The sequence below is a fragment of the Arvicanthis niloticus genome, chromosome 1, assembly GCF_011762505.2.
Source record: "Arvicanthis niloticus isolate mArvNil1 chromosome 1, mArvNil1.pat.X, whole genome shotgun sequence".
Taxonomy (NCBI): Eukaryota; Metazoa; Chordata; class Mammalia; order Rodentia; family Muridae; genus Arvicanthis; species Arvicanthis niloticus.
In genome coordinates, this window is record NC_047658.1 from 94,154,463 (window position 1) to 94,164,573 (window position 10,111).

At 59.0% G+C, this 10,111-nt stretch overlaps 2 protein-coding genes across 5 annotated transcripts; both read right to left on the reverse strand.

Annotated features, from left to right (window-relative positions):
* Positions 1 to 11: 11 nt before the first annotated feature.
* Prrt2 (proline rich transmembrane protein 2) lies at positions 12 to 3,712 on the reverse strand. Of its 2 annotated transcripts, XM_076942879.1 has the most exons (4): positions 3,361 to 3,709; positions 1,885 to 2,851; positions 1,373 to 1,505; positions 12 to 1,218 (listed from the first exon to the last, which is right to left on the reverse strand). In XM_076942879.1, the coding sequence occupies exons 1-4, from the start codon at positions 3,543 to 3,545 to the stop codon at positions 1,208 to 1,210; spliced, it is 1,296 nt and encodes a 431-aa protein (XP_076798994.1). In that variant the 5' UTR covers positions 3,546 to 3,709; the 3' UTR covers positions 12 to 1,207. The 2 variants fall into 2 exon arrangements, with proteins under 2 accessions (XP_076798994.1, XP_034354961.2); XM_034499070.2 differs by lacking the exons at positions 12 to 1,218; positions 1,373 to 1,505 and having other exon boundaries at positions 1,512 to 2,851; positions 3,518 to 3,712.
* Positions 3,713 to 4,623: 911 nt separating this feature from the next.
* On the reverse strand, positions 4,624 to 9,159 carry Maz (MYC associated zinc finger protein). Of its 3 annotated transcripts, none has more exons than XM_034504069.2 (6): positions 8,718 to 9,159; positions 7,793 to 8,643; positions 7,352 to 7,415; positions 6,916 to 7,087; positions 5,973 to 6,202; positions 5,522 to 5,665 (listed from the first exon to the last, which is right to left on the reverse strand). In XM_034504069.2, exons 1-5 carry the CDS (start codon positions 8,907 to 8,909, stop codon positions 6,000 to 6,002), a joined length of 1,482 nt encoding a protein of 493 aa, XP_034359960.1. In that variant the 5' UTR covers positions 8,910 to 9,159; the 3' UTR covers positions 5,522 to 5,665; positions 5,973 to 5,999. The 3 variants fall into 3 exon arrangements, with proteins under 3 accessions (XP_034359977.1, XP_034359960.1, XP_034359968.1); XM_034504077.2 differs by having other exon boundaries at positions 5,524 to 5,665; positions 5,978 to 6,202; XM_034504086.2 differs by lacking the exon at positions 5,973 to 6,202 and having other exon boundaries at positions 4,624 to 5,665; positions 8,718 to 9,157.
* Positions 9,160 to 10,111: the final 952 nt, after the last annotated feature.

Here is a 10,111-nt window from a genome sequence, read left to right on the forward strand (position 1 = left end):
GACCAACTGAGGCTAGTCTCATGCATTCTCTGTTTATTAGTGTTTAAGACTCATGCAGCATTCAGCATACAAAAAGGGAGACTCAGTTTTATTTTTTTTAAGGAATTTTAGTTTTCCCCCAACTTTTTTTTTTTTTTTTAAAGAAAGGAAACACACAAACAAAAAAAAAAAAAAAAAAAAACCCTGCCAACTCCGAAATGCATCGCATCTGGCTCTCTGCTTCCTCAGAGGGCTGGCGCGTGCAACAAACCTCCCTCATCCTCTTAGAGAATAATTACAGAGCTCCCCTGCCCTTCTCTTGCTCCCTGAAGCTGGGAACTTTGGTCCTTTTTTTTTTTTTAATTCTACTGTTTACAAAGCACATAAATGGACCTTCGAACAAGAAACTCTGAGGTTAAAAAGCCCAAATAGGCAGGTCAATTCAGGCTGACTCTTCAGCCGCAGCTGTACCCCTTTCCTCCCCTGGATGTTCAGAATAAGGACTCCCACTCTTGTGCAAGTCCCCCAGGTGAGGCCTGGCTTGCCAGCTTTGCGACCCAATAGGCACCTTAGGGGTTGGGGTGAGAGTATAGTCTGGGCCTGGGTGGTCCCCAGTAGAGAACAGTCAGAGCCCCCAGCTAGGCTCCTCTCCCCATACCATCCTTCTTCCCTCAGCCTGACCTAAGTACTGCAATTTTTGCAGACTAAGTGTTGGCAGGAGGGTGAAGACGCTAAGGGGAAGATGAGAAGGGAGAAGGGGCCAGGGGACATGGCAAGGGGAAAAGATGTTAAGGAAGGGAAGGAAGGGATGGATGAGATAGCAAGACAATGAAAATTGGGAAGTCAGGGTTAGTTAAGGTTCAAAAGATTCCAGAGGCAGGAAGAAGTGCAGGGAGGCTGGGAGAGATGCAGAGGTGCAGAGTACAATTTAGATGTTCAGGAAGGCTTCCAGAAGTGCAGAGAGGTTTTCAGAGTGCAGGGTTAGGGAGGTCAAGAGGCAGGAGGGGAGGTCTGCAGGCAAAAGTGCAGGGAGAAAGGAAGCCTATGGCTGGCGGAGGAGCCTGGCAGGATGCAGGAGTAGGAAAGAAGCTGTAAACAAGGCCGCTCAGGCTCTCTTGGTCCCTAGGGATGGGGGCCAGGGCCATGGACTGGGATTCTCCCAGGATAGGGATGGACCCAAGACAGCTCCCAACAGGAAGAAAAGTCTTGGAATGCAGGGCAGAGCCCCTCACTTATACACTGTGGGTGAGGAGAGGCAAAGACAGACAGGGAAGGAGACAGGAAGAGACAAAGGAAGAGGGAGGACAGACAGGAGAGAGCAGGGTCAGGGGTTAGTAAAGCTGCCCTTGTCAACCCTCCGCTCCTCCCTCTCCTGTCCCCGACCCCCACTCACCGCCTAAGTTGATGACACAGGAGGCGATGATGATGAGGACCCCCCCAACCAGCGCCACGATGCTTAAAAGCTTGGCTACTCGGCCCAGACGTTGAGCCCCATCCACGTCCCCCTGTTGCAGGCTGTTCCGGGACTGGGGTGAGGGTGAAGGGTATGGAGGTATCATGGCCCAGGTCAGCAGGAGCCAGCCCAGCAGGAATCAGGTGAGAGTCCAGAGGAGGGAGGTCAGCCCCATGGGGTTAAGAAAGGAAGAATTGGGGGTACAGGAGGAAGAGGGTACAGGTCAGCAAGATTATATGAAACGTCTGTTTCCCTCCCGCTTGAAAGGGTAGGGCAGGCAGGAGGGCTTTGGAGGGTTAGGTCCTGGGGAGAGGCACGCAAAGGTCCCGCAATTGGAAAAGTGGGATCCATGCAGAGAGGTGAGGGATGGTGTCATTACTGGGGCTCTGTGCTGACACTGGCACAAAGCTGGGAGCCATGGTACGCTTGGGCCAGGGTCCCTTGGGGCTCACCATGACGGCATAAGCGAAGGCCACAATGTTGACAGGCCACATGGGGCAGAAGCAGGACAGGATGGCAAGGATGATATAGTCCCGAGGTTTCTGGGTGCCTTCACCCCCTTCCACCCCAGGCCCTGCCAGCTGGGAGCTGGGGTGACGGCTTAGGCTACCCCGAGGAGATCCTGGATGCCCACCATGAGCCCTTCCTACTCTGTCTTCCTCAACCAGCTTCTGCAGCACACGGGGGGGAGCCCCATTGGCTGGGGGTGTTTTAGTTGAGGGTGGTGAGTGAGGCTGGGGGGCTGGGCCCTCTTCCCCGTCCCCAGCCTGAAGGGGAACCACTGCTCCATTTTCTTGTTTTTCCCCTGTACTTTCTGTCAGGATCTCTGTGGTAGGGTCCTCTTGGGTGGGGGGCTCTGCCTGAAGGGGTGGTTTAGGAGGAGACTGGGAAGTTGGCTGAGAGTCTGACTGGGTATTTAGCAGACAAGCAGGCTCTGAGGTTGGCTCAGGAGGAGCTGCAGACTGCTGCTCAGACCCTTGCTCTGCGGTAGCTTCTCTGTTCTCCTCTGGTTTGGATGCTGGCTCTTGGCATGCCTCTTTGGGGCTGGAGCTGGGGCTGGGGTTGGTCTTGGAGTCTTCTCCTGGGTTTAAGCTGAGGTTTGTGGCCTGGACTGTTTCTGAGGTTTCAACTGGGGTCTCTGTGGTTTCTGGTGCCAGCTCTGCCTTAGGCCCTGAGTCTACAGGGGCTGCAGTGATGCCTGGGCCTGGCTGAAGGGCCTCTGGCTGATCTGGGATCTCTGCTACAACCTCGGCAGGACCTAATCCTTCTTCAGAATGCCTGGGACCTTCTGTCTGGGTGTTGGAACTGTCTTCCACCCCCTTCATCTCAGAGACCTCAGAGCTGCTGGCTGCCATCTTAGAGAAGAGAGATGGGAGAGGGCCCGTGGGGAAGAGGAAACAGCAGTGACAGTAGCAAATCCTGGAAGAGGAGGAGACAGGCTTGGTGAGGAGGGAAGAATATTTCTCATCACCACAGGCCCAAGAGGGCTATGATTCTGTTTCAAGGCTAGCCTGTACTGTCCCTAGGGAGACAGGAAAAGTTGGGATTTCCTTTGCTTTAAGGTAGGACACCCTTGGGTGGAGAAGTGTTCTACTTAAAGTCTGCTTGGAGAGGCATAGGAAGAGAACCCCTTTTCTAAACAGAACTGCTCTTGGGTCTATTCCTAGATCTATCCAACACACCCAACAAGACCCAGACCCTCAGCTCCCAACTCGAAGGTGCACCAGAACATCAAAATCTTTGCATGCACCAGACACTCCAACAGGCAGACTGACAGAGAGCCCCACACATTCTGTTCCTTTTGTACCCTTCCCTCCTCTCTGGGCACCACCTGAGAAGTGCAGGTTTTCCTTCTGCGCATTCCGGCTCAAATGCCCGTCTACCTCCTCCCAGCCCCTTCTTGTGGAGACCCAGTATCTTGTGCATACCTTCTTAGCCCTTCTTTTAGGGGTTCCCTTGTTGCTTTCAGTAGAGGCTGAGGGGGAGGGGATCTTCTCCCGATGGTAGGGCGCACCCAGCACCACCCTCTAGTTTGCCTGGCACCTGCATTCCCATGCCACCCAGATGTCTGTAGTCCACACCTACCAGCAGTCTCAATTCGTCTCAGTCTCATCCGCTGCCAACCTCGGGACTGCTCCTGCGTCCCGCCGCCGCTGCTGCAGGAGCAGCAGCCGCAGACCGGGGAGGGAACAAGTCTGTGAGCAATGAAGGGAGGTGGCGGGTCTCCCCTCCTCTCTCCTCCGGGTTTGCTCGGCCCCTTCTTCTCTGGTCCCCTCCCCTGAGCTCCACTGCTGCCGCGCCGCCCCCGCCCCTAGCACGCCTCCTGCCCCTCCCGGATAGCCCAAGAGAACCTCGTGCCAGGCCCTGTGTTACCTGGGTAACCGGCCCGGGGACCACTCTTGCCCCCTCCCTGCCCTTTCTCACGCGCACCTCCTGGTGGGGCACCCCCTTCCTAAGTCCTCGGCCCCTCCCGCCAACGGTCACCGGGGGATCCTGGCAGAGACCTAGGTTTGCGAAGAGACGGACCAGTGAGGACTGGGTGGAGGCATCCTAAGCAGCATAGATTGGTTAAGCAAACAGGTCTAAGTTTGGGGCGGTGCAGGGGAATTGCGTGGGGTTTCAAGAGAAGGGAGCCTGCAGAACCTAAGAAACCTCCTTCCTCTCCTGGAAAGCAGCAGCAACAGCAATGCGTGATGAAAGCTTTAGGGAGGGTCTTTATAAAGGTCTGAGCAAAGCCCAGAAAAGGAAATTCCAGCAAGCTAGGAATGGCTAGGGCAAGCAGTCCATGACCACCACAGTGGGACCCGAATGCAGCTTACTGAGCCCTGTGTCAACCGCGGCCTCTGGGATCTGTATGTGCAGGCATTTGGAGGGGTTCTGTGCAGCCCTGTGGGCAGACAGCATCAGTAACTAGGTCGGGCATTCCAAATCTCCAGTGGGTATTCTGTGCCTGTCCACATCGAGTATTCCTTGAAGACCTGAATTTGCTCTCCACAACTTCTGAATTCTTGGATTTACCCTAAATTTGTGTTGTACAGCAGCTAGAGAGGCTATCTTGGGAGAAGCTAGCTTTGCAGGGCAAGAAAGGTTGGGACTAAGATCAAAGTCAACAGAGAACCCCTCCCTCTCCTTAGAAGGGGCAAGGCACACAGACAATGGGGCTTGGTGAAGATAACTTAGGAACCCAGAGACAAGTTTTTATTTAAAATTTATTGTAATGGGGTTTGCGCAAAAGGAGGGAGGGGAGGGTGGGGAACATGCAAGGGACACAGGAACACGATGACATGGCCAGGGCCATAGCTTCTGTTGTGGGAAAGAGGAAGAAAAGACCAGGGCTGGAGCTGGGGTGGAAGAGGGAAGGGGGAGACACTGTGGCTGCATTCCCCCACCCCCAGGAAGCACCTCTTGTCCCTGGCTCCCCTCCTTTACCCTGGCCCCCTAAGATTCCATCCCTCTTGTTCTGCCTCTGGCCCTCGTGGCTCCTTCTGACGCTCCCCTTGGCTTTCCCCAGACAGATACTCCAGTAGGATGCTTGGGGTGTAAGCACCCAACCTTACTCAAAGTATCCCTCTGCCTTCCCTGCTTCTGCCCCTCAGTATCACCTTAACTCTCCTCTGGGACAGAATCTTAATTCCCCTCCTCTCTCTCCTCCCTACCCCTGGGAAAAAAACAACAACAAAAAAAGAAAGCACCAACTCCCCAGGAAGGGGCAGCAGACAGTAGGGGAGGGGACAGAAGGAGGAGAGCACAGGACCTTCTAGGGAAAGGCTCACAAATCCCTGGGAGGAAAGGCAAGGGGTTAAAGGTTGAGGGCAGTGGCTGCTGCTGTCCTCTGCCACCCCTGCTCACTGTCCAGGGGACTTCAACACAACTCAGGGGACAGGTGTTTGTAGGGTCAGCTCTGATAGGGAGAAGGAGCAGGAGAAACATTGTTAAAACCTAGTGAATTCCTTCTTCCTCCTCTCTGTCTGGAGGCTCCTTGGTTGATGAAGAGTCGTGAGGAGTTGGTGGGAAGAGGAGACTGTACCAAGAAGAGCTTTCTTCCACTTTCCCCTCTCCCCCATCAACTTGGAGCTCACCAAGGCTGGGAGGGAAGTGGCTGAGAGCTCACTGGTACCCCCTCTGCCCCAGAGAGGGAGCCCACAGCTGTGGGAGGGGCTGCCACCACTGCTGCTGCTGCTGCCGCTGCTGCTGCCGCCGCCGCCGCCGCCATTGGACAAACCTCACCAGTACCTACAGTAAGAAACACCAAGTATTACAGCACAACCTAAATGGCAAGAAACATGCTCCATACCCCAGACTTCTCAACTATTTCCCTACTTCCCCTGGGACACAGCCGTTACTTCCTATCTGGTTCCCAGAGGCTTTGGCCTACCTGCTTACCCAGACAGAGCATGTCCATATTGCCCTCTCTGGACCCCAAGTCTCCCTAATCTGAGTGACAGACTGGCATCCCTGGCCTTCCTGAGATCCCCTATTGGGCCCTTTGAGGTCCCTTGTCCCACACATCCCATCCTGCCCCCCCAGCCATGTCCCACACCTTGCCTGGTGGGTGCAGGGGTCCCCCTCAGCAGGTAGGCTGTGGCTGGGGGGCATCTCCCGGGATAGGAGGGGCGGCCCCCCCCAGATGGGTCTGCATGTGGCCGGCCAGCTGGGCAGGGGTCTTGCAGTGCACGCTGCACAGCTTGCACAGGATGCGGTCAGCCCGCGGGGCCTGGAGCCCATGGTCCTTCACCGCGTGGATGCGCAGGTATGCTGCTGTGGTGAAGCCTATGGGGGGGGGTTGGGATGGGGGGTTGGGGTCAGCCTGGTGGAGACCCCAGAGACAGGGCTGTTCTCCTAGGCGGGGGACACCCTCCTCACATGGCACTGTCCTCCTCCCACCACATCCTTGGTAGGCTGGGGCCAACTACTCCAGAGGAACATGGTCTTGCCCTGAGCTTGGGGACTGCTTTCCTAATCCTTCATACCTACAGAGACCTTCCTTCCCCCAATGACAGGACACTGCTGCCTAGCTTCTTAAAGGGTTGACTCTCAGTAGAGACGGCTGTGTCCCCCTCTCCAGTGCCCCAGTCTCATCTCCCTTTTCTGTTACTGGGTAGGCTGTGCACTGTTACACCCGTGCTGATACACTCCACCACCCTAGGAGCTAAAGACAAGAACTCGTGGCTGCAAAGTTGAGACCCTGGGGACTGGCTTTTTGGCTATTCCTTTCCCAAAGCAACCACGTCCCACTTCATTCTCCCCAAGCACACCCAAGACGTTCAATTTCTGGTAGACAGTCTCCTGTGAGCCATGGCACATAATTTAGTGATGCTGTTTCCAATGCTGCTGTGTTTCCTTCTTAAAGGGTTCTCTACATGCCACGAGCTCTTGGCTGTAGCACCCTTAACCCACACTGGTGAAAAAAAAAAAAAAAAAAAAACCCAATGCCCACCAACCCCCACTTTATCCCTGCCCTCCTGGCATCCTTTAGCATGTACCTTTGTTGCAGAGCTCACAGACATGGTGAGGGCCCTGGCTGTGCACCTTCATGTGGTCCGAAATATAAGCCGAGCTCAACATCTTGCCACACACATGACATGGCACCTTCTCCTCGTGTCGTACTGTGTGCGCTCGGAGTCGATCCTTCGTAGCAAAAGCTGCCTCACATTTCTGGGGGGGAGGGTGTGGGGGGTCACAGGAGAGTTAAAGCTTCGGGGAGTAGAGAGAAGGGAGCAAGATAAAGGGATCAGAGCCTCGGGGGTCTTTGATCTGTAGGAAATGGGCGTGAGATGACCAGGCCTTGAAGGAGAAATGTGAAAATGGAGTGAAGAGGCAAAAAGAGAGAGAAAAAGGGGGTCTGAGAGGCTGAACCCACACAGCTACAATGAGGATCAAAATCATGAAAACCAAGACAGGAGGAAGCGGGCTTCCTACCTCACATTTGAAGGGCCGCTCTGTTGAATGCACTTGTCTGACGTGACTGTTGAGGTGATCCGGCCTAGGGATATGTTGAGGTGGGAGGGGGTGTGTGTTAGGGCTAAGGCTCCAAGGTGAGGTGTGCCTCAAATCTACCTAGGTTCCTCCAAAACGTCTTTCTAAAAGTCCCAGCATTTCCCCCACAGCTTCAGTCCTCAGGCAGGCAAGTTCTAAAACCAAGATTCCTCTTCTGCCAAGAGGCTGCTTTTCCTTCAGCCCAAAGACCCACCTCTTCTAAAGTACCACCCCGTTCCTAGTAACCATGAGACTCACTTCCCTCCTCCCTGGGAGTGGTTCCTGTCCCCAGGAACGGAGCCGCCTCCCCACCAGCCAAAGATAGGCTACCTTGTTGCCCTCCCCCCACCATCGGCCTAGTGGGCAGCCGAGGCCCCTGCACACCGGGAGAAGCTCTTGCCACAGTGGGAGCAGTTGTAGGGCTTGTGCACAGCGCCGTCATGTGAGCGCACGTGGTAACTCATGCGGTCCTTGCGCTTGAAGCGCTGCTGGCACACAGGGCACTGGTAGGGCTTCTCGTCCGAATGCGACAGCTTATGTCGGTTCAGATGGTAGACGTCGCGGAAGGCCTTGCCGCACATCTCGCAGGCGTGATTCTTCCGGATGCGCTTTCCAGAGGCAGTCGTGGTCACAACGCCACCGGCCGCCACCGCGGCCGTGCCGCCGCCAGCCCCGGCTTCACCCCCACCCCCGCTGGCCCCGCTCAGCTGGGGGACGCTCAAGAGGCTCAGGGGCACCATGGTGGGCATCTTCATAGCACCCGAAGGGACCCGGCCAGCCTTGGCTCCTGTGTGGATGGCTTCGTGCCTTCGGAGGTTGTAGCCGTTCTTGAACTCCTTGGCGCACAAGGCGCAAATGTAGGGCCCCTTGCTCTTTGTCTTCTTCTCCAACACAGATGCAACCGGGGCCACAGCGACCGTCGAGGTTGGGGCAACGACAGCGGTGGCAGCCGCTGCGGCGATAGTGGCGGCCGCGGCGGGGGGCGCGGCCTCGGCGGCTGGTGCGGATACGGCAGGGGGTGGCGGAGGAGGCGCCGGAGGCTGCTTCAGGGCCGCTGTGTCCACTGTGGAGGCGGCAGCAGGGGCCGGGGGTGCAGTAACCACTGCAGCGGCAGCCGCCGCAGCTGCTGCAGCCGCCGCGGCTGATTCCTGCGCGGCGGCGAGAACCGGGAGCAAGTCCACTTGGAGGGGCTCGGCCGCCGGGGCCTGGGGCGTGGGTGGGGGCGCTGGCGCGGCCTGCGGAGACAAGGCGCCGGTGTGGGCCGCGGTCGCTGGTCGGCGCCTGCCCGCCCGGCCCGGCCCCTACTCACCTGGAATGGACTCTGGGCGCAGCCCTGGGAGGCAAAGAAGCGGGACTGGAGCTCAGCCCCGACCTGCAGGGGGTTCTGGGCGTGACCCTGAGGTGGCGGGAAGGAGTTCATGAGGCCGCCCACCCCCCGGGAGTCCAGGCCCAGCACGGGGAAGGGGGGGGCCAGCAGCGTGCAAGGGAACACGGGGAACATGGCCTCGGCCACAGTGGGGGCCCCCGGAGCTCAGCGGGAGCCGGGGGCACGGGCCGCGCGGGGCCCAGGCTCGGGGCGCCGCCCCCGGCCGGCCGGGTTGGGCCAAGCCGAACGCATGGCCCGAGGGCCGCCCCGCCGCCCGCGCACCCCGGCCGGCGGGAGGGAGGGAAGGAGGGCGTCTTGTGGGGCGCGGAGCGCGGCGGCGGCGGCGACGCCCCCTGGGTGGGGGCGAGAGGCCCCGCGGGGCCGAGGGCCGGGGGCGGGGGCCCGGGCGGCGGGGGCCCGGGCGGTGGCGGCGGTGGCGGCAGTTGGAGCCTGGCGGGGCGGGGTGGGGGGAACGAGGGAGCAGCTTCGGCCCCCGCCGCGCGCGCGCGCCCAGCCGGCGCCTCGGGGAGGGCGGGGGAGGGCGCGAGGGAGGGAGGGGGACAGCTGCGCGCGCACCGGGCGCGCGGAGGGGGTGTGGGACAGGAGGGAGGGCGGGCAGGAGGGGGTGTGGGAGGGGGGGCAGGGGCGGGGGGGGCGGGGGTTGTTACCTGGAAGATGAAGCTGCTCCAGTTGCTGGGATCCATGGCGGAGGGAGGAGGGAGGTGGCTCGCGCTCACCCTGGGGCGGGAGGAGGCAGCGGTGGGGGAGGGGGCCCGGGGAGGAGGCGCGCAAGGAGGGAGGGGGGAGGAGGGTGGGGGAGCGGAGCACACTGCGCGCCGGAGGGCGGGCGGGGGGCGCGAGGACACACAAGAGGCTGGAGCGGGCGCGTGCGCGAGTGCGCGCGGGGCCAGCGGGAGGGGGAGGTACAGGAGGGACTCTAGAGGGCGGGGGACGGGGGAGCCACCCAGCAGCCCTAGTCGCCCCGAGCGCGAGACCCCCGAGATGGTTGCTGATTGGCTGGCGATGGTGCAGGTGGTGGGCGCGCGGGAGACTAGGCGGCTTCTCTTCCCCCACTTGAACGATTCCACCCCCCACTTCCCTCCGCCAGCGGCCGTTATTTCGCGCGCACGCGCACATAACACGGACGTCGTAGCAGAGCGGGAGAATGGGGAGCGCGCCGAGGGAGTTACAGCGGGGCGGGGCTAACTCAAAGCGCGTGCCCGCTTAACGGTCGCTGTGCTTAAGCTTTCGCTTCAGCTTTTTGGTTCTTCTAGGCCACCGTCTCCTCTCCATTCCAGTGGTTTATTTACAATCTTGGCCTAGTTTGGGGGTTTCCC